General features: G+C 51.5%; 1 protein-coding gene and 1 long non-coding RNA gene across 2 annotated transcripts in view; both read right to left on the reverse strand.

The window, feature by feature from the left end:
- The window catches only part of VAC14 (VAC14 component of PIKFYVE complex), a 100,752-nt gene that overhangs the window by 54,462 nt on the left and 19,355 nt on the right, over nt 1–26,935 (reverse strand). The window contains exons 10-12 of the mRNA XM_038538369.1: nt 22,460–22,523; nt 15,413–15,557; nt 15,080–15,145 (exon numbers count right to left, since the gene is read on the reverse strand). Coding sequence (XP_038394297.1) covers nt 15,080–15,145; nt 15,413–15,557; nt 22,460–22,523 — 275 coding nt within the window. The remainder of the gene's footprint in view (nt 1–15,079; nt 15,146–15,412; nt 15,558–22,459; nt 22,524–26,935) is intronic.
- Nucleotides 17,813–22,283, reverse strand: LOC119871956. The gene is made up of 2 exons (XR_005360107.1): nt 21,016–22,283; nt 17,813–20,258 (listed from the first exon to the last, which is right to left on the reverse strand). It is a non-coding gene; the product is annotated as an uncharacterized LOC119871956 (long non-coding RNA).

A 26,935-nucleotide genomic window follows, 5' to 3' on the forward strand; every position in this document is an offset into this window, starting at 1 on the left:
GTGATACTAGAAACACTGTACTGACTAGATCACTGGTTTATTATAAAAAAACGTAACTCAGGAACAGCCAGATAAAAGATATGCGAAGGGGCACAGAGCTTCCATGCTCTCCGGGGTGTCACTTTCCCCAACTCTCCATATGGTCACCAACCTGGAAACTCTCTAAAACCCATCCTTTTGGGTTTTTAAGGAGGCTTCATTACATAGGTAGAGCTGATGAAATCACTGGCTGTTGGCAGTTGATGTAACCTCCAGCTACTCTTTCCTCCTTGAAGGCTGGGTTGTAAGTTCAACCCTCTCATCACATGGTTGGTTCTCCTGGCACCCAGGCCCCCATCCTCTGGGCATCTCAGTCACTTCACTAACCTAACAAAAGTCACCTGTATTATTTTCAACACTTAGGAAATTCCAAGGGTTTTAGGAGCTCTGTGTGCCAGAACCAGGGATGAAGACCAAATATGTCTTTCTTACTCTATATCACAATATCACAAACCCAAATGTGTATCAACTGATAAATGGATAAACAGAACATGGCATATCCGTGCCAGGAACTATTCTTTGGCAATAAAAGGAATGAAATTCTGATATATGCTATAAAATGGATGAACCTTAAAAACATTTGCTAAGAGAAGCCAGATGCAAAAGGCCACATATTGTATGATGATTCCACTTATGTGAAATGTTCAGACCAGACAAATCCAGAGAGACAGAGTAGCTTGAGGCTGCCAGGGGCTGTGGGAGGGAGTCATGGGGAGCGACTGCTAATTGGTACGGGGTTTCTCTTTAGGGTGATAAAAATGTTCCAGAATTAGCTAGCACTGCTGTTTGCACAACCTTGTCAAAATACTAAAACCCACTAAGTTGTATACTTTATTTTTTTAAAATATTTTATTTTTTTAAAGTAATCTCTACCCCGAATGTGGGGCTTAAGCTCACAACCCCAAGATCAAGAGTTGCTCGCTCTGCCAACTGAGCCAGCCAGGTGCCCCTAAACTGTGTATTTTAAAAGGGTGAATTTTATGGTTGGTGAATTGTATCTAAAAAAAGAAGAGAAAAAAAAAGGAAAAAAAAATTTTAAATAAAAAAAGCAGAGAATCAAATCAAAACCTCCAATTGGCACCGTAAACAGTCCAGTGGTACCTCTGGAGCAGTCTGCCCTTGCTGTGCCCATGGGCAAGGTGGCAGGGCCTCGCTGCCTCCCTACCATCTCGGGCCTGGTTCTGACTCACAGGAGGGCTGAGAGCACTCAGGGAGGCCACTTGTGTCCCTACATCTCCTGGCATCTGCACCCTGCTGCAGCCCTGAGCTGCAGGCTACTCTCCCAGGGCTGGCTGTGCAGGTGGGCGGAGGCACATGTCTTCTAGGCAGCAAATCCTGGAGGTCAAATGTGGCCGAAGAGAAAAATGCAGAACGGCTGGGGCCAGCTTAGCACTCTGCCACATCCCAACCCCATGAAGGCCAACGTGGCCCATACCAGGCTTCTGGCGGGTAGTTCCTTCCCTAACATAAAAGATGCTCCGAAAGAACTACCAGCACCTGAGGCCTGGCCTGTGAGATGCTCCAACCCTCAGAGTAGCCCCGAGGCCAGGCTGCAAGGGACAGGGAGAGCCGAGAAGGAAGCTCTCCTCACTCCCGGCTAGAATTAATGCCTTCATCTGCTGTCACTCTCCCCATTGCAGAGTGACCTGCTCAAAGGATCAAGGAGTCCACTTCAAACTCAGCTCTGGCCCCCAAACCAGAGCCCTGTAAGTGACACTGGGCTTCGTGGTCAGACAATCCTGACGTCCAGTCAGTTAACTTTGCCCCTCCAGCCCCTCCCTCAGCATCTACTGATACCTACCCACTGTGGGCCAGCACCTGTGTTGACTGGAGATGTGAAGCCAAACAGGATGGCCCTGCCTCTCCTGACAGTGACCTTGGGGAGAGAGGCGGTAAACAAACACTCAGGATGCAGTGCATCTGCAACTGGAGCCAGCAACTTGGCCTGTGGGATCCGGAGGCTTCAGAAGTACCTGAGCAGCAGTTTGCCAGGGGCCCGGGGGTAGAGGAAGGCTTGCATTCTCTTACCTAGCATAAACCTTTCATGGACACAGAGGCAGAATCATGTGACACATTCCAGGAACCTAAGCTTCAATCTAGCTCTGGAGTGGGGCACGGGACTGGGTTGGGCGTTAAATAGGAGATAGCAGGCTAAAAATGGAGTCACTTGCGCTATATCCCATGACAACAAACCAAGACTTAATACCTAACTTAATTGCAGTTTCAACCTTTAACTTTTAAAGGAACATAGCCTTTGGCCAGTCAACATGGAATTACCTGGTCAACTCTGGTGAGATAATCCTCCTGGCAGACTGCTTTCTGTCCTCTTAGGAAGGGGACTTTGCCCAGAACAATGCATTCTTTGCTAGTACTTCTCTCTCTCTGCCCGCTTCCTGCCTTTAAAAACCTTTCTTCTCCTACAGCTTCCTCCTAGGCTACATGGGGATGCTGCTTGTTTCGAGAATTGTGGAATAAAGCCAATTTGATCTTTAAATTTACTCCGTTGAAGTTTTGTTATTTACCAGGGGGCCATGGCCAGAAACCAGGCAGAAGTCAGAGGCAGGGGCAGGACCCAGACAAAGAGGTTTAAACTTGGTTTTACAGATGATGGGGGGACGCCTGGGTGGCTCAGCGGTTGAGTGCCACCTTCGGCCCAGGGCATGATCCCGGGGATCCAGGATCGAGTCCCACATTGGGCTCCCTGCAGGGAGCCTGCCTCTCTCTTTCTCTCTCATATCAATAAATAAAATCTTTAAAAAAAAAAAAAAGCTTTACAAATGATGGGGAGTCTGTTTCCTCACATCTGCCAACAGAGATTCACCCTTGGAAGGCTGTCCTGAAAATTACAGAGGATATCCCTACGTTCCCCTTCGGTTACGAGATTGTTGGCACCACAGCGGAGTCTGGTCAGTGGCCCTGGCTCAGGGACTGGGCAGCAACACCAATGCATACGCGGAGGGCTTCAGATTTCATTTCCCTACCATAGAGAATCTGCATGGACATCTTGGTACCACCTCCTCCTCCTGCCCCACTGGAGAGCAGCAGCCAGCAAAACTGCATATTTTATGTTTTGAATTTCCTTATTTTGGAAAGTTTAACACCAAACGGCAAATGAATGCAAATTATACTTCAATTGCACAATTAAAGCTAGAAATGTTGTCTACAGGTTCCTTCAATAATTCCAGCCACTCCTCTTGTGCTTACGTATCAAAAGATTTGTTTCTGGTGCCTGGGGACTGGTAAAAAAAAAAAAAAAACCTGACAGCCCTGCTTGGGGCAACACTACGGGTACTTGTGGGCCTGTGCATGCACGCGCGTGTGCGAGCGCGCACACACACACAGACATGCACACACACACAGGGCGGGCACCCTCCTGGTTCTTTGAAATGGGAGTCTGAGAATAGTAGCGCCATCTCCTTCAGCCTCTGAGATATGAGGAGAGGAAGGGGCTGCCAAAATGGAGAGCAAGGTGTGGCTTGAAAAGAGTGAGGAATTTGTGGGGAGCCGTTCCAGGGCTCCTGTGCCCATCCAATCCAGATGCTGGTTCTCTCTTCGCTGACAGCAAATCCCACTGAGCCCAGAGGCTGGACTTGAGGCCATGGAGCAACGCTCCTGACACAGGCCCAGGCCAGGACTTGGCCTCTGCTCAGGGAGTGAGGTGTGGCCCAGGGACCAAGGAGGCGATGTTAAGGTGGGAGTGGGTCTGGGACAGGGCAACACAGGGGAGCTGTGCGCCACCCCCCTGCTGAACCTGGCTTTGCATCTCTGTGCCAGGCCAGGGGTCTGGTGCTGTGCCCTTCCTGGAGACCCCTGGGGTCTGTGGACAAGAAGCTTGGGACAAGGACACAGCAACCTCAGCAGCCTTGCTTGTAGGGCACCTGCTCCAGGCTTGGACGAAAGGCCCCCTGCTCGGCCTCTAGAAACACAGTTAGTCCCCTTCCAAGGAGCGGGCTGGCCCAAACCTACACTGGCCTATAATCCTGGCTCTGAGAACGAGGCAAGGCTCAAAGAAAGCAGGAGGAAGCTGCATCAATTAGTATGCGCTACACAGCTTTTTGCAAAATGAATATAAAACACTTGTGCTTTCTTTTTGTGTGAGAGAAAGAGAGGGGAGGGGGAGGAAGAAGGTTACAAGAAAGCAATATTCTGCAGGGGCAGGAGTGCCTGCAGTTGCCATGGCAACAGGCTGGCGGTGGGGGGGGAAGCGGCAGGAGAGAAGTGATGATGGGGAAGGCACATCAGCTGGTCCCTGGTCCTGGGGTGGGGTGAGCTGGAGCTGGCTATTGTGGGTCGGTGACAACTGGGTGCAGAAAACATCTGACAAAGCAACTCTGAGAGGAAGGCCTGGGGGGAGGGTGAGGCCGGCACACCCCCTGTGGCAGGCCGAGCAAGGTCAAGGAGGCCAAAGAGTCCTGAGAAAGCCCTTCCTTCCAGAAGGTGACCTGACACCAGCAAAGGGCCTATCTGAGCGTGGGAGGGCAGTCCCCACCTGCAGGCTGTCACCCTACTCACTGTACTCCAGCAGGCCGAGGACTGGATCTCTAGGACGGTGCCAGTTTCTTATTTTACTAGGCTGGCCAGGCCCTCCTAACACCTTGTCCACAGAGCGGCCCTGGAAAATTGCTCATCCTGGGAAGCTCCCTTCCTTCACTCTCCCTGGCTGCTCTTTCCCCACACTGGGAACGGCTGGAAGCCCATTCCCTGGGCCGGAGGTCTGTCCCGGCCTCCTGCTGAGGCTCCTGACTCTGAAGTCCCAGGACGAAGCACTGAGCAGATGCTGAATGAATACTTGCTGACCAGCAGCGCCAGGCAGGAAATGGAAACTGTGGATGGGTCTGAATAGCTTCTGCCAAGGGGATGGATGGAGAGGCCTCTGACTTCACTCTACCCACTTATCTCTAAGAAACTTTTGTCACAAATTTGGCTCTGCCCCTGGTCAGCTGATTAGGCCCCAGATGTCAACTGGCTCAGTCTTCCAGCCCTGCAAGGAGGGGAGGAAATCCCCAAACCAGGCCCCGTCTAGTCCCAGCCAGGAGGAAGCCCCAAGAGTGTTTCCAAGGGACACAGCTAGGTGTTGGCAGGAGAGGTGAACTCAGGCTAAAGGCCCTGGGGGCTAAGGTCTGGCCTGACCACTGCCAAGGCTATCTGAGGCCTCTGCCCAGAGCAATGGGGCCACAGGGCTGCGCGTGAGATCTGGGTCAGGTCGGGCTGCTCCTTGTTCTTGGGAAGTGGAGCTGAAATTAAGTGTGGAGGCATGGAGGATGGGCATCCACAAGTCTTGGGGCCCTTTGCTTCCGGCTGCCACACAGAAGCCTGTCCATTTCCTTCACAAGGGGTACAGGCCCAGTAGGTCAGGCCTCTTAAGACCTGACCACATACAGAATGGCTCCTGTGGCTTGTGGAGTCAGCCAAGGAACTGATCCTAGGAAGCCTGGTTGCCATCCCCAGGGAGAATCCCCTTGGGGGTGCCAAGGAAGGTCACAAGACCTCCCACGGCCCCAGAGCAGTCAACCGATGGAACTCTGGAAGAAGGCACCCACCAGCAGCAGCCAGCGCCAGGGCTGGAAGCTCCCGTCCTCGACACAGAGTAAACCTGAGCCACAGAAGGCAGCAATCGGGCCCTGGCCAGGCCCAAGAAATGGGTGGTCTTCCAGAAAAGCTTTGGGCTACAACGGGGTCAGAGCAGGCCACGCCCAGTACCTCCTGGGGGCGGTTCCCTCAGCCCTGCCTTCAGGGAAATCCAGGAAATCACTGCCAAAAATTTAGATTTGGGGGCAGGAGAGGAGTGCTTAGGCTTGGATCTATTTGATTTCCCATTGAGAAAACCACTCTGATGAAACACCTTTTAGGTCTTAGTAAAGCAACTTAAAAAAAAGGAGGATTATCGCTTTTTTTTTTTTTTTTTTTTGCCTAACTTTGAACACATGCTCATAGGAATCAAGACTACTTTCTTTTTTTCTTTCCTTCCTTTCATTTTATATACTCTGAAATTCTTCTCTCAGTGCCTATATGCAAAACGCCAGCACTTGGTGCCTACTGTTAAGTCCCACTAACAGTGACTGCGCAGTGTAAGTACTGGCTGCCTACACCCCTCTAACTCCATTCCTCGAAAGGGAGAAGAGAGGAGAAAGGCCAGCCTGGGTAAGACAAGTTGGAAGCCAGTTCTCAAGTCCCCCCAGTGTACCCCCTCACCCCTGGGTCTCCCTCCTGGTGAGGCCAGCCATTGCTCACTTGCTTCCTGCCAGGCCCGTCTGGTGTGGGTGGTGGTGGGGGTAGTATGTGCATCTCTCAGTGTTACACATTCTCCGAGAGCGAGCCAGAGGCTGGGGAAGGGCCCACTGTGCTCCAGGCAGCACGGGAGCAGCACACACACACCGTTAGTGCTCGGTTACCAGGTGATGAGCCGAGGGGCCAGCTGTCTCCGGGCACCGGTCCATGGCAACCAGGGGAGCAGCGCAGGGCTCCTTGTCTCCTGCCCTCCTCCAGGCCTCTGCTTCATGCCAGAGAACTTGCCAGCTACACACACCCTGCCCTGAGGAGGCAGGTCTTCTCTGGCAGGGCCAGGGCCCAGCAGGGTAGGGGAGGCCAGGGGGGTTTGGCTCACCATCCACTGCCCCTCCTATTCACTTTCTCCGAAAATGTTTCTGAGCACATACTACATGCTGTACACAACCTCTGTCTTCCCAAACTGTGACAAGGGCTATGGAGGGTCCGAGTGCACAGGATGCTGTGATACACAGATGGGGACCTCTCTGATATGCAGGAGGAGGGGGCGGTGTGTGACAGACAAGGTTTCATGGGGCATCTAAACGGAGGCCTTGACCAAATTACTTCACTTCTCTGAGTCTTGGTTTCTGCTTCGGTGAAGTAGGGGACACAACAGAAGCTACTCTGGAAGGGTTGCTGTGGAGATGTGCTAAGGTCATGCACACTCGATGATGTCCAGCACAGGGTCTGGCAGGCAGCAAGCGAATGGAAAATACCAGAACCCAGGCAACGACGCCCGACCTCAGAGAACAATTCAGGAGGTCTGGGCTGAGGCCTAAGCAGCTGGGTTTTAAAAAGCTCCAGAGGATTCTGATAGCAGCTCTTGTTTGGATGGCTCCACTGTGGGGCTGATGTCTGGGTTACTGGACTTGGGCCTTTCTAGGTAAGGTTATCTATCACTTCCTAAGCTCAAGGGGAGATGGGCTGGTGGCAGGCAGTCAGGCCCAGGGCCAGGTAGCGTGCTCAGCCCTGCAGGCCACTCAGCCCTGCAGCTTGGCTTTGTAAGAGCATCCTGCCCTGTCCCCGGGGGAAGGCAGTCCCCAACTTGGCTTCTCTTTGTGGAATCCTTCCTGCGATGCTGGGCCCTCCATCGGGGAAGCCAGCTTGCCCCCTTATTCTTCCCTTCCCAGCCCATCTCTGTCTTCCTTGGGAGCCCGTGGGCACCACGCAGTAGGCCCCCCTGCCTGCCCTCCTCCATGTCCACCAGTTACTGTGCCAGCTTTGGGTTCTCACTTGCACATCAGGGGAAGAAGTCCACACAGAAAGAAAAGCTAAAGACCCTCTGGGCACATAGACCTGCCTTCCCCAGAGCCGAATGCTGCCGGGCCAGCTGTGGTTACTTGGGTCCCCTTTTACCTGCAGCCTTCTCACCAGGTGCAATTCTGGAGCCGTCACCAAGGCAGTCCTCTCTCCTCCCTAGTAATGATCTGCTACCAGGACTCCTTTCCAAAGACCAAGTCTTTCTGAGACCCCTAGTAGTGACTGCTGGTGCCTCCGCTGGGCTGTGGGTCCTGGTTGGCTATCCCTGGGGACTGTGAGCCGAACCCCCGCTGGCCTTCTCCCTGCCAGTTCCTCCCTCCTCTCACTCTTTCAGAAGCCCTCAAAGGAAGTCGCAGTGTCAGCTACAGGGAAAGCCATGTGGAAGAGTGCCCTGTGTCTTTTGCATGGCTGTGGCGAGGGGGGACAGCTACGGTAGGCAAGGAAGGGCCCACACCTTTCCTGTTTGGGCTGTCCATGCTGGAACCCCACTCATGCCCCAAGGCCGGGGGGAATCTTGGCAAGAGGACCCAAGTTCTCGGCTCTCAGTATCCTGCCCCTTGGTTTTTCTGGCTGGTATCTGACCCGATGGCGTGACCTGATTGTAAAGCAATCTCGGGGACCGAGGCGGGGGTGGAGGAGTTGTTTTTGTTTGTTTTGGAGAGTGGATGGAATGAAAACTGGAGTGAAAGAAAAACTGAAGCAGGGATCTCAGGAGGAGCAAAACCCATTCTTATGGGAGACGGTCCACTCTGAGCAGGCCACATTAGTATTCCAGGGAGTGGGGTCAGGACCACACAAAGTCAGAGCTGGATGGGACGAACACAGACCAGGCCAACTGCACTTGATGGAGGCGTGGAGATGCCGGGGACTTGCCGAGTCCCATGGAGAGCGGGGGCAGCGCAGGGCAGAGGCCTGCCCTTGCTGATCCTCTCCAGGCCACTTCCCACACCGCTCCTCACCCACCCAGCTGCCAGCACCATTCCTTCCGCATGCACCCTGGGAGGGTGAGGAGCCCAACGGGGCAGGTCAAGGTTCAATGCTCAGAACTGAAGAGGGGAGTTGGGGCTGGCCTGAAGGAAGCTGTGCCTCCACCCTGCCTGGACTCCTGCTCTGCAGTAAGATCAGCTCTTGTGTGCTTTTAGATGTTCTAGAATCAGAGAGATCCATCTTCTGGCTCCTGGTGGAATGAGTTTGGGCAAGTTATCCTCCTCACACTTGGATGTCCTTTTACGTCAAACCGGGGATAATGAAAACTAGTCCAAAAGTGCCAGGCGGCGTGGTCAGAATAGAAACAATACACTCTGAATAGGGGGTCTGCCCCCATAAACTTTGCCTTCTGCCCTTTCCTGCTCCCAGCCTCCTCCCACAGATGCAGGGGTCTGAGCCCAGCATCTGCTGTGAATTCCAAAGGTAGCCAGCAGCAGGGGTGCTGGACGGGCAGTCGGCTCCTTGAGCTGCCCTCAAACGAAGGGGCTCTACTGAAGTGGAAGCCACCATTTCTGGGGCAGACACGGAGCGATGACAGATTTCACCAGCTGCTACCCCCCCAACCCTGTCCCTGCATGGTCCCATGCAGTCCCGGTCACCCGGGACCATAAGAAGAAGAACCCATGGGGATGCTCACCTCTGGTTGAGACCCCCACGCTGGAGGCCCTATCATCACTAACTAAACCTTTTTAGAGTGGAGATGAGCTCCTGGGCCCAGGTGGCCGACCCACCAGACCAAAGTGACAAGAGTCCTTGGGAAAAGCAAGGCAGAGGGAACACTCACAGGTACGGCGTGGGAAGAAGGGACAGGATGCGACAACGGGGCTGCCACTCCCGGGATCGAGGAAGCCAAGGGCAGCCTCTGCTTGCCAGTCAGGGGCGGCAGCGCCAACAGCCTGGCGTTTCAACGGTTCAACTCTTCCGCCAGCAGTGACCGGTCTCCTGTCGGGCGTGCGGCTCGGCCCCGGTGAGCTCTCCCTGTGCAGCCTGGAGAACCGCCCCATTTCCCTCGGGACTCGGATCATGGAAACATGAAATCCTCTCCCGCCTCCCCAAAGCCAGTCGCGGGGTCTGGCCACTCCCGAGCCGCGTGGTGGGGCCGAGGACGGGGACCTCGCGGGGTCCTGGGAGTCCCTCCGAGGGCCCCCCCTCGCAGCCAGTCTGCTAGCCCCGCATGGCCCCCCGCACTGGAAACTGCCCCTGCTGCCAGCGACGCCCCTCAGTCCCGCCCACCGCGCTTCGGACAGACGGCGGTTCTCGTTCTCTTTTCCTGCTTGGACGTCAGCCACTTGAGCCATGAAGTCCGCTCAGCAATGTCTCTTCGCGGCTACCGTGAGGCTAGCGGAGGGGAAGCGGGCCTCTCTCCCGCGGTGAGAACGTCTGCTCTCAAGTGTCAAGGACACCTCGGCTCCAAGAGGTGAGAAGACCCCGGGGCAGGTGCCTCCAGAGGCCCCAGTGGGTGTGCCCTTCTGGATCTCCGCGGACCCCGAGGTCTGCTTTTGCCTGAGCAGGCCCTCTGCTGTTCCTCCTCTTCCCTGGAGCCAGGGCCACCAGCTCCTCCCTTCCCCCTGTGATGCTGGGAACACAGCCCACTGACTTGGGGCATGGGCGCGGAGGAGGTTCAGTGACCGGTGCTGGGCCTGCGGCCCATTGCCTTCTCCTTGGTTTTTCTATGGCCTGGAGATGGACAACGAGCCCCTCAAAAGAAGTCTGTCCACCTAGCCACCTGCACGGGGCCTGCAGGTCCTACGACAGGCAGGGACACAGAGGGCAGAGACCAGCTTCTGCTGCAACAGCTGGGGCAGGAAGGATGTGGGGAAAAAAACAGAGCCTGTCTTCCTGGTTTCCATGTGCATCCTTGCCATTTTGACAGAAAGGAGTACCAGCATCAGAGAAGCTAGAAATTACTGCATGTTCACATGCATCGTATATTCTACATCCCTGACCTTTTTTAATCCTCACCTGGGAACCCAGACCTGAGAGGGTGCTTCTACCACTATTCTTGATTTTCGAATAAGCAAACTGGGGCTCGAGAGACCAACTCACCGGCTCAAGCTCAAGGTTTGGTAACTATTACGTGGGCAGCCAGGACCAGAGTCTTGGACTGCCTGATTCCAAAGCCCATGCTCTTAAACCATCAAGCTGCACTGCCATCTGGGGAGAAACTATTGCCGCAAAGGGATGCCACTCGGTATCACAACAAAATTTAAAATACCGCAAATAAACTTTATAATGAGTAAGACCTACAAAAAAGACCTGAAAGCTTTACAAAATGACTTACAGAAACAGGGACAAGCTCTGTGTCTGGGGGGAAGAGTTCAAGGCAGCAAGATGCCAGTTTCCCACTGAAGCACTCATAATGAGGGCGTTATGATGGGCGAGGATCTGGTCAGGAGCTTGGTCTCCTCTAACAAGGGCCTATGAGGCAAGTGTGGGCATCACCAGCCCCATTTCACAGGCCAATGAGGTTAGACTCCTTGCCCAAGGTCTCTGGTGAAGAGGGTGAGAGCTGGAAGTCAAGAGCGGTTTCTAGCGGCCAATTGTCTGGGGTGCTACGTTCTCTCAGGGCCACCAGACATCCTTCTAGCTCTCTTCTAAGACAGATTTCTTTTTTAAAGTTTTGCATTTTTGTTTTGTTTTTAAATATTTATTTATTCATCAGAGAGAGAGAGAGAGAGAGAGAGAGGGAGGGAGGCTGAGACATAGGCAAAAGGCGAGGCAGGCTCTTCACAGGAGCCCGATGCAGGACTTGATCCCACATTCCGGGATCACGACCTGACCAGAAGGCAGCCGCCCAACCACTGAGCCACCCAGGTGTCCCCGTTTTAAGTGGACTTTATTTTTTAGAGAAATTTTAGGTCCACAGTAGGATTGAGCAGAAGGTACAGAGATTTCCCACATACCCCTGCCCTCACCCCCGCATGGTTTTCTCCATAACATTCCCCACCACAGTGGTGTTATAATCAGTGAACCTTCACTGATACATCATTGTCCCCCAAAGTCCACAGTTTACTTGAGGGCTCACTCCCGGTGCTGTACGTTCTATGGGTTTGGACACTTTTATACCCCGTGGATTCTGAATGCAGGCTGGGAGGCAGTGGTGCTTGGGGTGGGTAATCAGGTAGGGAATCGGGGAATCAGGAACCACACTTTCAGGGACACTGAGAGGAGCCATCCCCTGGTGCTCATGGGCGGAGCTCACTCAGGCAGCTGCGGGCTTAAGAGGCAGCCGACAACTGGCATCTTCTGGGCAGGGGAAGAAGCAGGCCTACCACCCTACCAGGGTCCAACAGGAAGCTCTGAGCAAGCACCCTACATTCCACACTATTGAAATCAGGATTGCATTTTCACTTAAAAACATGTAATTGGATCTCTGGCTAATGGGAGGATTTCTTCTCTGGTGCCAAGAATTTTAATTTGACACCTGCAGATTCTTTCTGACAAAAGGGATTTTCATATAAAGTGTGCGAGGAGGAGGCAAAACTGAGGAAACAGCCACTTATCCTGAATGATGGAAAAGCAGAAACAACTGAGGATGCCAGAGGGTGTGGACTACCACACACCACTAGAATAGAACTGAGCAACAATGGCAGGCAAGACGCCCCAGCAAGGCCAAGTGCCAGTGGGACTACGGAACATGGTAGTGTCTCTGAGGCTCTGCCCTTCCCTGTGCCCAGCTCTTGCATCATTAACACCTGGGTACACTCCGTTTCCTGAGGCCAAGAGCCCTCACCAAGGGTAAGGAGCATATGAGTTTATCACAATTATCCTGGGGGAAAAAAACTGCAACATAGATGACAAACTGAAATGTCCCCAATATACAAAGAGCTTCAACAAATCAATAAGAAGATGGACAAAGGGTCTAGGGGCTGAAATCTGAAATTTTACCAGAATATACACTGCTCTTCACATCACATTGACAACTGTTAAGAACCTGTGGATTAGGAGAAGGCAGCCAGAAATGGGGATGATGATACAACTAAACACAAGCTCCCTACCTCCCATCTGGTTCTGATGGGACCAACATTGGGTGGAACACAGGCACGATTGTTAAGCAAGTTAGAGGATGGGCTTTGCAGTCAAACAGATCTGGTTTTGAGTTAAGCCTTACCACTTCCTAGCTGTTGTGTGGTACTTTACCTCCCTCAGTCTGAGTCTTCGGAACTGTAAAATGGAAATAGTAACAGTACTTCCCCAAGAACAGTCAAGGGTTCCCCAGATACCACCAATCAAAGGTCTAGCATAGTTCGTGGCATAGGAATGACTTCACACAAGTCATTACTAAGAATCATTCAAGACAATGGGATAACCTAAGCCTCAAGGCCCCTCGGCTGGATGTAACATTGTGCTAAATTCTGTTAGTGAAGGAGGTTCCATAAGCTGTTAAGAGGAAGGGGCCTCTCCCCACCAGTCTGGCTGTGGTCTGATTTGACTGAATGGGCTTTCAGGATCTTAACCTTGAGGAGCTCTGATTGAGATCAGGGCTGTGTTTGGAAATACTGGAAAAACCCACCAAAGAGTGGTTTCTAGATAGTCTAGAAAGGAAGCTCCAGGAGAAGGGGGACTTTGTGTTGTTCATGGCTGTATTTCCACTGCCAAGTACACAGTTATGCCCTCAAGGTTGCCAAAGAGACTGGGCAGGGGACACTTAGGAATGTGATCTGGTGAAGGACCAGAATGCAGCAGAATCAGGACTCACCACGATTATCATGGTCCCCAACTCCCTCCCCTGGAGAAGGGAAAGCAGGGACTCTGCTCCTGTTGGGTAACAACCCCCCTCCAGCCCTGCCCTGAGACTGTCTCCAACAGCAGCTGCAATCCCTTCCCAGCAGGGACCTGCAAGATGTGCCCAAAGCTCCGACAACATTTGGCACTTCAGCAAATCGAGTTTCCACAGCCCCAACCTGAACAGAGCTGTTTAATGGACTGCATCTCCTTCTGCTCCCTGTAAATGCACACGCACACAGAAACCCATCACGAGCAAAGAGAGCTGGATGGGATTAAACAACTCAATTTAAAGGATTGAAAACTCAGCTGCTTCCAGTGAAGTCCTAGGGAAGGAACCAATCAGCGAAGTTCTGCTTTTCCTTTCTGTACTGAAATGAGGGCTGTGACTACGCAGTGAGTCACCCCTAACTCCGGCAGAACCGGGCCGTGTCCTCCTGGGCCCCATACTGCAGTGAGGTGCTGAGGGGAAGGGAAGGGAGGCTGTATGTACACGCGAGTGCGCGTGCATGCGAGTAGGGCAGGCAGGAGAGGTCAAGGGCAGATGCCCAGACCATCTGTTTTAGATTTTTCTGGAAATGCAGGGTACTTCAGAGGATGGAGAGGTAGACACCTACCCATCTGCAATCTCTTTTCAGCTCAGGTTCCAGAATGTAAACTCAGGCTGCAGGAAGACTACCCTGGGCCTCACATAGTTTGGTACCAGCCTCAGGTGCCTCATATGCCTCATGCACAGGAAGTTGGGAACCAGTATCCCTCTCTTGTCCCGTTCCCCCCCACCCCAGGCCAGCTCCTGTCCACTCCCATGTTCCCAATGGGCCATGTGGGGGAATCTATGCATTCATGTGCCCATTGCCTCACAGGGCACACACCACTCTGCCTGGAGCCCACAGCTGCCCAGAGCCCAGAGGAGGGAAGGAGAGGGGTCAGTAGAGGCACAGCCCACCAGCATCCAAAAGGCAGCCTGGAGCTGGTATGGGTGGAGAGAAGGGATGCTACAGTGGCCGACGGCAACACCCAGCCACAAATCTTGTCCCTTGGCTGGGAGGCTAGGGAGTCCTGAAAAGAACTACCTTAGCCTAATTGCATGGAACGGAACGCTGCAGAGAATGGGTGGGGACCGGTGGGGCCTCCCCCAGAGGGCTGAAGAATGCAGGGCCCAGCTCTCCTTCCCTTTCTCTGGGTTAGCCTCTCTCTTTTGCCCTTGGTGACCCCAACAAAGCAAGCTTAAAGGGACAATTTCAAACCAGAGGTCAGAATGGAGTCTGGGGGAAATGAACAGAATGAGAGCTCCAGAGAGGCCAGCACCATGTGGCCTGGCACTCAGCATTTTCTGAGGGTCTGTTCATCCCCACAGTGCATGTGCTGCTACTGCTCCTGCTACTGAGCAGAGAAGGAACCAGCATGCAAGGTTGTGAAGCAACTTACTCACGGTCAGGCAGTTAAGTGGGGACAGACCTTGCTTTTGGGTGCCCACTCACAGCTGAGCAGCCCACCACTACGCTCCCTGCCTTCTACAGATAAGCCTGATGCCCCCTGAGCCTGGTGTCCTTGCTCACGTGATGACCCACCGTTCTTCAGAAGGGCTGGGAGAGTAAGTCCTTGTTCCCAAAGCTCAGAGCATGACAACACAGCTGTCCCTGTCAGTGACGTACCTTACCAGGTAGAATGAGAGCAATTTTCTGGGTGCTGATTTAGGAGAACAGTAAAACGAGCTCCTCTCATCTACCAGACCCCTCAGCCACTCAGAAAGGGAGGCTGGGCAGCCATGCATGGAAGGACGGGGGCACATGTGACCTACCTCATCAGATTCGTCCGATAACGTCTGCAGTAGGATGGGGAAGAGGCTGTCCGTGTGCCGGAACATCTGCAGGGCAGAGAAGCCGGGGCACCCATGAGCTCCCCATGCTCCGCCACTAGATTTAGCGCGGACGGGGTCATAACAGCACTGCAGGGACCACCCCACGCCTTCCCGGGGCTCCTCCAGCATCTGTCACTCTGCTTCCCCAGGGCTTTCCAGAATTGCACTGACCAGAATCCTACCAACCCCAAGGAGCCCCTGAAAGCCGAAGTGAACCCCAAGGCAGCCCCTCGCTTGGAAGCGGGTATGAGTGAGATGGGCCCAGGGACTCACCTTCCGGGGAGTCTTGATATACAGATGGTAGAGCCACTTCAGGACAGCAATCCTGGTCATCATCCCGATGGCCATGTCACTGAGGTGGCAGTTCAGGACCTGCACAATCCCATCGAGGTGGAGGGTCACTGGGGCCCTTTCAGTGCTGTGGGCAAGATCAGGGAGGAGACAGGAGTTGAAGGCACTGGAACCCCTCTCCCTAGGCTGCAGCACCACCCCGGCTCTGTGCTCAGAACCACACTCTGCTTCACTGTCGTGGGTGCAGTGGTTGGGAAGGGCAGGTGGCATACACCCTTGGTATGGCTCACGGAGGGCTGGTTTTACTCCTTGATTTCCCTCCTCCCTTTCCAAGGCTTGGAGCTGTGACAACCACAGGTGAGGTGAGAGAGCCAGTCTGCTGTGTGCCCACCCCACTTCCCCAGCACTAGCCCGGCTTGGACAGGAAAAAACCTCTCTGATGTCACCAAGCTGGGTCCCAGCAGACCTCAAGCCTCAAAGGCTGTTTAGCATTCTCAGAGCATTGAGTCCAGACCCTTCATTGATAAAACAAAACCACCACATCCAACGAGTCCAGGGGAAAGTCCTAAAAACAGCCCTTGAGAGTCAACAGGTTTTTTACCAGGCAGATGAAGAACTTTTCTCGCGTAAGAACAGAGGTCATGGCTTTAGATCTTGCCATACTCCAGGCCACTTGGACCAGGGTTTGGCTTGGTTGAGAAGCCTTGAGAGTTGCTTGTGAAGTTGTAACAGTTTTGTCTGAGCCGGGAAGAGGCAACACAGCCTCTGCCTCTGGGAAACAGAGCTTGTTGAGACTGTGCTTTGCTCCAGTGGGGCTCAGGTTCCCTGGCCCAAAGCCTCGGTGATCCCTGGGCAGAGAGAAGTCCTGCCGAGGAGCCCTCAGAGGGTCAGGGGCTGCTGGGACAGTGACACAGCCTTCTGCCCAAAGCATGGTTCCCGTGAAAAGGCTGGAGTTTTCAGGGATGGGGACAGCACGGGCAGAGAACCTAAGGATGTCAAGGAGTGGCTCCCTTCCTGCGACGAGTCATACCGTATTTTGCCTAAAGGTGTCCTGACAGGTGCAGCTCAGGGGCTGCCTTTCCTGAGGACCCAGGCCAGGTAGTTCAGCTGCCTGCCTGTACAAAACGGTCTTGTGTGGTATTTCTAGGCTGCTCAATTATTCATTTGCAGCAGGAACTCGATGCCTGTGCTTCCCTAATTCGCCTGCAGCCTCTCTGAAGCTCATCTGATGTGAATTCCTAAAGGGCCCCATTCTCAGCTCTGTAACTGCTCAATGGAACCGCTATTTACTATGGTTTGATGATTTCCCATGGTGCTCGTTTCAGGGGTGAGAATGTCACTTCTGTCCTCTAGTAGTGGGCAGGGGTGGGGTGGGGGGACTGAGTGTGCAAGTGACGGGACCCGTGGCCCTGAGCCTCTGGCTGGGGCTGTCACTGAGATTTCCCCAGGAGTCATGCGGCTGGGAGTTCTGGGATCTTCTGAGAATACCCAAACATCTAGATTCTTTGGGAGTCTAAGACAGATAGGGAAACTAAGGCACAGACAAGTCCAGGGTGGCAAACACAAGCTCCTAGCCAGTCTCTTCATCGATTCCTCTCTTATGCTCACTGTCTAATAGATCTATAATGTGAGCCACATGTGAAATTTTACACTTTCAAGTTTTGTACTAACGAGTAACAAGTAAAATTTTAATGATATATCTTTTAATGAGTTTAACACATACTCAAAGGGTATCATTTCAACACATAAACAATATAAAAATCAATATACACATCACTCATGGGATACTTCGTGTTTTCTGTGTCCCAAGTCTTTGAAATCCAGCATGCACCTCACCCCCTCACCCTGACAGCACATCTCTGTTCAGACCAACCACACTGTACATGCCCAGCAGCCCCATGACAGCGGCTACCGCCATAGACAACACAGTGCGGCAGTGTCAGGCTAGCGATCTACCCTACGGCTTCCAGAGCATCTTCCCTCCTTCTCTGACAACTTCCTAGACATTCCCAGTGTCTTCCTGCCAGTGACCAGGACTTACTGTCTTATCTCTAAGTGCCTCATTTTCCCGTCCTGCTGGCCTACCTGGCTCCTTCCAGCATGCTATTATAGCTCTCTCCTTGAGAAGCTGGAGAAGCTCTAGAAACCTAAGCACAGCCCACGGTCTTAACAAAGTAGGAGCTCAGGAGGCTGTGAGGAACGAGTGGAAGCCATCCCATCCCTGCCTCCTATCTCCTACCCTGGTGAGTGCCCAGCCCATAGTGAGTCCCTTTCCCTAGCAGGAGCTGCAGGACACTCAGCTGCCATATGGGGAGCTGCATTTTGTGCACTACCGTCCTCTGCCCTATCCTACAGCAGAATTCCCTGGACGTGGGCACCAGGGTGCCAGAAGGACCCTGTGCTTGGCAGGCCACCACTACTTTCTTAGCTGAAACGGCCCCCTTGGGGGCAAGGCCTTGTTTTCACTGCCCTGGGGGAGTCAGAACTGCACTGGCAAGCAACGGCTGTGTCCTAAGCTCTGGTGGGGAGGAAGGCAGTGCCAAGCCCAGCAGCTCCCCCAACTCCACCCTGCCAATCGGGCCCAGGAAGTGGTGAAGCCAGCAATTTTGAGTGTGAGCAGTCTGAGTCTAAAGCAGTCTTACCCACCACGCAGCCCTGCCTGCTAACGGGCCAGGCTCAGGAGAGTCTATTTCCAACTGTCCCCTGGCAGGGGCAGCAGAACAGTCAGTGGGCTGGCCACTCCCTGACCAAGTCAGACCCGGCAGCGCCCTGTGTACTGGAGGGAGAAAGGGGCTGTCACATACACCTTTCAATATATTTTTTTTGTCAGTACGGTAGACAAAGTCTCTATGTGGGGTGAGAGAGGATACTGGAAAGGCCTGGGGCTGATCTGTGGGGCGGGGGGTGGGGGCACTCCAGATCCAAGCAGCCCAAAAAGAGGTCCAAGACCCTAGATGGTCCCTGGGCCAGCTGGGCTCCTTGCTTCACTGTGGTCCCAACATGCTTCAGGCCAGCTCAGCATCTCGACTGAGGGACAAAGCAAGTGCCAGCCCATGGTGGCATCTCCCTCAGTTAGTAAAGCGTCAAGGCCAAACAATGAAGGATTTCATGGGCCCAGTGTGTGAGAACTGGCAGCATTTTGTGCACTACCATCCTCTGTCCTTCCTATAGCAGAATTCCCCGGACGTGGGCACCTTCAGATTGCTAGTGAGGCAGGTGTCAGCTTCAACCAGCCAAGAACACGGGAGCTAGAAGGGACCTCACAGTTCAAGTAACCTGATCCTTCAGTGCACAGATGTGACAGCACAGGATCTGTCCAAGGCCATGTGGCCAGGCAATGAAATCCCATTCCCTTAGAGCTCAACACTCTCCCTGGGGCTCGCTGCCCCTGGCTGGCTGGAGGGGAGTCTCATGGGAAGCAGGCACGCCCCAGACTGATCTTCGTGGCCCAAAGATCTCACTCACTGTAGAGGAGGCAGCTCTCAGTGGCTCCACTGGGTGGGGCTGGCTGCTGTGAGTGCGACTCCCCACCTGCTCTGCCGGCACTCCCGGAACTCTGCGAGAACCTGAGCCCTTCTTCCTCCGGAGGGCAGGCTGCATGGTGTACGGGCTCTTGACCTGCTGCAGGCCTGGAGTCTGGGATGGGGCAGCCTCCACCTGGGCTTCCCTTACCCAGAGAGCAGAAGGGAGCTCACTCATAGCTTAAAATACATTTCTGCGTCAGTTCCAAAAAGTCTAGACTAGTCACTCCTGGGGGCTTCTGAGTTATTTCAAGGTGTCTGCAGAACTCCATTTCCAGTGAGCATTTTTCTCATAAAGCATCTCATAACTAATGTCTTACATATACATATATGTACTACATTTTCCAAATGCATGGCACTACTGTGGCTATTAAAATACTGATTTTTAAAATAAGACTTCTGAAACTACCAACAAATAATGATAAATTCCAGTGGTTCTCTCGGAGAGGCAGTACTTCATCTAACTTCTTTTGGTACTCATGTTTCATCTCTAATCAAATTAGGACAAAGGTTAATAAAGAATGGCTTCTGAATTCAATTTTTTTTTTTATAAAGTATCTTTACAACTTCCTTTCATTAGTTGATGCTAAAGCTTGGGAAGCACTGAATTCTAGATCTTTCTGCTTGCCTTTATGCAGCCATCTATACCAGGAGACCTATCCTGAATGTCGCTGATGACACCATGGCCCTTGGCGAGGCCTAGGGCATTGGAGTGGAAGCCTGTGTGCATGGCAACACCTGTTCTGTGCTTCCATGTCAGGTGAGTGGGGGAGGCTGACATGCAAAGCTTCTGTAACTCTCCCAGTGCAACCAATAAAGGTCACACTGGTGGAAGTGGGGGTCAGACCAGCTGAGCTTGAATTCCAACTTGGCCACTAAGTAGCTGAGTGACTTCGGGCAAGAAGTTAACCTCTCTGGGCTTGTTTCCTCTTTTGTAAAATGGGGATAATAATGAGGTTCTTGTAATAGTATCTGTAGCTAAAACATGTAAAGTGCTTTCTGAGGGCTGGGCACCATTCTATTTTCTTTACCTATTCAACTCACATGAGCTCCAAACGCCTGGGAGGTAGGTACTATCATTGCACCCAGTTTACAGATGAGGAAGCTGAGGCAGGAAGCAGTTAAACGGCTTGCCCAGGGTCACAGAGTCAAGATGTGTGCCCAGGTGGTTGGACTCCACTTTGCAGAGGATTCATGGGAGCTGAGGGCAGGCAGCAGGTCTGGATAGTCACAGGGTAGGTTTTGTTTCTTGGTGATCCTGGAAGGTGCCTTCTTGCCCAAGCTCAGTCCTCCTCTGGCAGCACCTACTGGAGGAAGCATGCACCAACCCTACTGTCCTTAGCTGCCAACTCCAAGGAGAGGGGGGCCCAGACACCGTGGCTTAAGTTTCATGACTCTGAAGGGCACCCTCCATCTGGCACAGCTACTGATTCAGATTGGCAGTTGCCATGAGGGTATCGCCATTTGTGGGAGACAGAAAACATGAGATGATTCGTTCTTGGTTTTTTAATTTTAGAAGGGGGAGGATTTGGCTCCTGAATGACAGGTATAAACCAAAGCCTGGTTCCAATTAGGTAGTTCCTAACCTCAGCCTTTAGACTTGCCCCAGCAAATGGCACCCCTGCCTCCCCAGCAAGGCAGGGGTGGGTCGTGCTCGCCTGCATGGTCGGGCAGTGATGTCTGATCTCTGCCTCTTCCTAGACCTCCCTTCACCTCCCAATGCCACTTTGGTGGAGCCGGACAATTTCCTGTAGCCTAGACAACAGTGACGAGTCAGCAACAGGCTCCTGTGCTCTTACTTTTGCCTCTCCCTCATTTACCCTCCTTTGGGCTGCCAGAGGACGTGCCAAGTCACAGGTCTGCACCTGGCAGTGCCACTTATCATCAGGCTTCCATGGCCTTCAGAACAACAGCTGACCCCTCTGCAGGGCACCATCTCCCCGCACCTCCATCCAGATCCCTCCCCCAGCTCCGGAATCCGAGATCCAAACCTGCCTCCTTAACCACCCCCGGGGGTACTCAAAGCCACATGGCACAGAGCCCTTGAGTGGCCCACTCACACACCTGTTCCTCCTTCCACCTCAGCTTGGGAAATGCCAGGATATCCTGAGTTGGCTCAAGCTCCGAATCTAGAAGTTATTCTTTCCCTCATGTCTCTCCTCTTACTCCAACACATGCATCTGCAAACCCTGTCACTTCATCCTTCAAAACAGATAAAAAAAAAAATCCAACTTTCTCCATGTAAGGCCACCTCTTTGGGCTGAGCCTCTTTCCCCTCTTACAGGGTGGCAGCAGTGGCCCCTAACTGGTTTGCATTCACTTGGCCCCTCCTAAATCCCTTCTCTACACAGCAGTCCAGATCTTCTGTCCCTCCTCAGCCCAAAAATGGAAATACTACTAATGACCCCCTGGGATTTAAACATCAGCAAAATCCAATGACGTGACACAAAGTACTTGGCACAGTGGGCCTACGAGGCACTCACCAAGTGATCATCCTTGTCAGCCACTATTCCAGCGAGCCTCAGCTCAGGCACCATGGCTCACCCCCAATACCCTGAGTCCCCCACCACAGAAATCACTGCCTGGTGTCTGCCTCCCCATCAGAGAACCTTAAGATTGGGGGCCACATTCAGGGATCACATTTCTACCTAGGAACCCGCAGGGCTGAACACATGCAGGTATGCTGGGGTATGTGACAACATAACAGGACAAGTCAATGAATTAATGGTTATTGACTTGCTCAAACGATTAGGAGCAAGCCACATTTATAGTCCGTACCCACACACTTTGAAAATCTCCACTGGGTCCTTAGAGAGAAGGATAAATGAAAAAAATGATACAAGAGGAGGAAAGATCCTAAAGGTCTGCGGAGTGCAGATTCTCTCTTCTTGAGAGACTAAACGGTTCCCCAGGGCTTAGGTTCAGTGTTGAATTTAGGGGGAAGAAACCCCCTGCAGGAGAATACCATCCATTGCGGCCCCACAGGTGCTAATTCTGCCCAAAGAAAAACTGACAAAGGGCAAGTCCAGCAGACTCAGATAGAGGCAGAATGGTGAGATCTCCCTCCAGGGGAAGGTCATCAATCACCCTGCATGCGGTACAGGGAACTTCGAGGAAGGGAGTGATCTTGCTGTTTGGCCTGCACCGCCCCCACGTGGAAGGCTGTGCTATTACAGCCGACCTGGCGCTTGGGGGAGGAAGCTCTTGCTGCCCAGTCTATGCAGTCTCAGACCCCAGAATGGCCTTCCCCTTGTCAGTCTCATTACCCTGACAAGCAAAAATTCCAGGCAGGGGCGTCTGCAAGGGTCTCCTTGCAGCCACCATCCATTGCTTATACTTTTACAACTTGTACTTACTGACCTCCAACACCTTCTAATCCCTCCCCAACAGAACTGGGTAGACTGGGTTTGCTCAGTTTCCCTGAGTCTTCACTGCCATTTCCTGCACTCAGGAAAGATCTAGACCATTTGTTTTCTACAAACACCTTTGGCTGGCACAAACCACTTACCTGGCTGGCGTGAAGACGCTGATGCTGCTACTGAAGCTTGAGTCACAAGAACCATCGGGGCCTCCTAGAGACAGTGAGAGGAACGAGGTGTCATGCTAAAGGGCTGCTGGGGTCTTCTGAATGAACACGATCCCAGATATAAGGGCACAGACTCTCTAGGTTCCCCGCACCTTGACTCTGGCTCTTGAAAAAAGACTGTAGCTCAGGAGCCCTGAGGACACAATGCCAATCATTCCCCAGAGCTTTCTGCATAGTATTCATGCTTGTATGTTTTTAGGCACGGTGATCTCAAAAGGAGGATACCAGTGCTAACACGTCTGGGAAATCTCAGAAAGGACTGCTGGCCCGAGGGCAGTGGATATTAAAAACGACTCCTGGGATAGTCTACATCATTAGCCATCAGGGAAATGTAAGTCAAAGCTGCAAGGAGGTACCATTTCACACCCACTAGGATGGCTGAAACAAACATAATAAGTGGTGTGAGAATGTGGAGAAATGAAAACCCTCGGATCCTGCTGGTGGGAATGTAAAATTGTGTGGTTGCTCTGGCAAACAGCCTGGCAATTCCTTAAGGGCTCAATGCAGTTGCCCTACGACTCAGCAGTTCCACTCCCAGATATATACCCCAGAAAAAGGACACTTCTGTCCATGCCGGAACCAAGCACCATGTTCACAGCAATCTGAATGTCTATCAACAGATGAATGGATAAATAAAATGTATTAGAGTCACACAATGGACTACTGTAGAGCAACAGAAAGGCATGATATACTGGCATGTACTACAACATGGATGAACACTGGAAACATGCCAAGTAAAAGAACCTAGTTCGCAAAAGCCCACATATCATATGATTCTATTTGTATGAAATGTCCAGAACTGGCAGATCTATGGAGACAGAACATAGAAATTGCTGAGAGCTAGGGGGTATTAGGCTGTGATCTCCATTCTCTTAAGTTAAAAAAACAAAAAACGTTATATTCTTAATAATTTTAGATTTATGAAAAGTTGCAAGAATAGTACAGAATTCTGTTTACCCTTTACCCCACTGCTTTTTTTTTTTTTTTTTTTTTTAATGAGAAACACAGAGAAAGAGGCAGAGACATAGGCAGAGGGAGAAGCAAGCTCCTTGAAGGGAGCCCAATGCGGGAATCAATCCCAGGATCCCAGGATTGTGACCTGACCCAAAGGCAGATGCTCAACCACTGAGCCACCCAAGTGCTCCTCACACTGTTGCTCCTCATGTTAACAAGATACATTATCAAACCAGTAAAGTAGCAATGATACAAGACTATTAATAACAAAACTACAGACCTAATTAAAATGTTACCGGTTTTTCCACTCACATCTTTTGTTCTAGCATAGAATCTGGGAGCACATACTGCATTAAGTTGTCCTGTCTCCTTAGTCCTCTCAAATCTGTGACCATTCCGCAAGCTTTCCTTATCTTTCATGACCTCAGGATCACTGAAGCCGTCAGTTACTTTGTAGAATATGTTGTCATTTGGGTTGGTCTTGTGTTTTCTCCTGATGAGGTTGAGGTTACATGTTTTTGGAAGAATGCCACCAAAGTGCTATGCTTTCTCCATGGATCATTTTGGGGGTATGTGATGTATGTCTTGTTACGGTTGATGCTAAACTGATCACTGACTGTGGCAGTGTCTGCTGGTTTCTCTCCTGTAAGTTGTCAGTCTCCTTTTTTGTAATCAATAAATAACTTGGGGAAGGTAATTGAGACTAGGCAAATATTCGTTTTTTTTCCTCAAACATTCCCCTGCTGATTTTGGCATCCATTGGTAGATCTATAATGATGATTGCTGTTGAGTTCCTCTAATGCTGATTTTCTGTTTTTCTCTGTCCTGCTATACTTATTAATTGGAATCTTTCTATCAGGAAAAGCTGTCCCTCCCCATCCAACCATGCATCCATCCATCCATCTCATTATGGGCATATATATATATATTTTTTTACTCTGTGAATTAAAAAATTAGAAGTTTTATATATTGTATATAAATATATACAGATGGTACCACCCTTGGCCTCTTAAAAGTTTTAAACTATACAAGTGAAATGTTCTCATTCTGAAAATTTCAAGCAAAACAAAGCATGCCCCATCTCTCCCTAACCTTCAATCTTACTTCACTCTATGTGCAGGCAACTACTTTACTGGTTAGCAAGTATCTCTCCTCATCTTTTGCTTTCTTTTTGTTCTGTAACGTAAATGGAATCAGAGTACATTTTCTGCGATTTTTTTTTTTTTTAACACTTTGTACTATGTCCTAAAGCAGTGTTATTCTTGTGGATCATGGTAAAGGGGGCCTTGACTTCCATGTTGAACAGAAAGGCTCCAAGCTGCCTGTCTCCTCTAGCCCCAAAGGCCCTTGAGGGGCTGGGGCCTAGCTTAGTGGGGACAGGCATGGGCTGCACGTGATGGGACAGATCTGGGCCCAAAGGGGAGGAGGACTTGCAGGGAGGCCTGGGTGGGCTGGCCTGGCCTGGTGGCCTGGACTCCATGCCCTTGGCAGCCTCCTCCCTCTTGACTTCTAGAGCCATGCACGTTTGCAGATGAAATGATGTAATGTCAGACATCGGCTTCAAATTAATTTCAACTGTTTCCTACTTTTACTCTTATGTCTCCCCCATGTTTCTTCCTGGGTGAGCACATTTCTCCAGGATCCCGTGTGGGCAGTACTGTTGGGGAAAGGGTCAGGCATTTTATATTTTATTCCATATTGATAAGCTGCTCCTTAGGAAAGTTCTACCAATAATAAATGCACTTCAGGAACGGAGGAGCAGTCAATCCCCACCAAGCCTCACACAGGGATATTATGATCTTTCACATTTTTGCCAAGTTGATGAGTAAAAATGGTATATTGTTTTACTCTGCAACGTTCCCATTCCCAGTCAGCTGTAAATCTGTGGCTTCCCTGTTGGTATTAACTCCCTCCTCAGAGAACTGCATTATCAACAGCACCAACAGCATAGACTCAGAGCCCTTGGGCCTAAGTCTAAGCCTGGACTCTCCTCTTTACTAGAGGACCTCTTTACTGTGTGACCATGGGCAGCTGACCTGACTTCACCTCCAGCCCCTCCCTCACCTGTATAATGGGGTCACCAGTGCTTACCGCATAGGCTTGTTATGATGATAGGTGAGCTAACCTTTGTTAGGCATTTAAAATGAAAAACCTTACCTGTATCTCTATTTATTTCTTAAGGACAAATTCTTAAAAGTTTATGGCTTCTGACACGTGCTGCCAAGTGCATCTACCAGACAACATATTTTACTCGTTTACTCTGTGCTTCCCCTGCTAGGAAAGCTTCTTCTCCCTATATCTCTACAAGAGACATGTATAATATGGGGGTGGGGTGGGGGCAGAGTGGAAGCTAATGAGAAGGAAAAGATTCAGTTCAAATGACCTCCATGGCCACAGTCCTCTGTGACCACGTACAGGGCCACATCATTAATCAACTGTGGGTCTGCCCCTGAGCTCCCTACAGGCAGGACCTGGGTCTGATTCACCTGCATCTGCAGGGTCTGTAGGAGCTGCTGATATATCCAGTCCCATCAAAGTCTTACAAACGGATGGATTCCCTTACATGTCCACCAACAATGGTTGCAAACCCTCTGCTAGAAACTCTATTTACAGCTCTGCCCCTCACCTGCCACATGAACTTCTATCCCTAACCCTCTATAGTCCCTAATTTAGGACCTACCAGGGGCTCATTACCCTCTGGGAAATACTGGTGGTGGGATCCCTGGGTGGCGCAGCGGTTTGGCGCCTGCCTTTGGCCCAGGGAGTGATCCTGGAGACCCGGGATCGAATCCCACATCGGGCTCCCGGTGCATGGAGCCTGCTTCTCCCTCTGCCTGTGTCTCTGCGCCTCTCTCTCTCTCTGTGACTATCATAAATAAATAAAAATAAAAAAAAGAAAAAAAAAAAGAAATACTGGTGGTAAAAAACAAGGATACAAAAGCCCTGCCCTGAGAACTTTGCTAAGTGAATGGATATGTGATACACATGTATTAAAACAGTTTGACATGAAAGCACCTGTTGCTGAGAGTGTCTGGCCTTTGCCACATACTAAGAGCTTTATAAGCAAAAATCTTATTTAAAGCTCACCATCACACTATAAGTCTGATATTACTGTTATACTTGTTTAGCAAATAAAGAACCTGAGGCTTAAAAAGGCGAAGTGGCTTGTCCAAAGGCAACAAAAAGGAAGTCCTGTCACAGAGCCAGGACTCACCAGCAGGCCCTTCTGATCCCAGAATCTGGGCTAGGACACCTGAGACAATCCCGCAGCATCATGGAGAGGAAAGGGAGAGCTGTGGAAACTCAGAGAAAGGACAATGCATTATGTACCCCTGAAGTCACAGGGCCCAGGTTCAGCCAGAGCAAGCAGAGAGGGACTGGGAAACAGTGTGACTCAACGCAGGCCCCGTGCTCAGATGTGAGGCTCATGCACAGAAGGCTTGG

This window comes from Canis lupus, chromosome 5, assembly GCF_011100685.1.
Source record: "Canis lupus familiaris isolate Mischka breed German Shepherd chromosome 5, alternate assembly UU_Cfam_GSD_1.0, whole genome shotgun sequence".
NCBI classification, from domain to species: domain Eukaryota; kingdom Metazoa; phylum Chordata; class Mammalia; order Carnivora; family Canidae; genus Canis; species Canis lupus.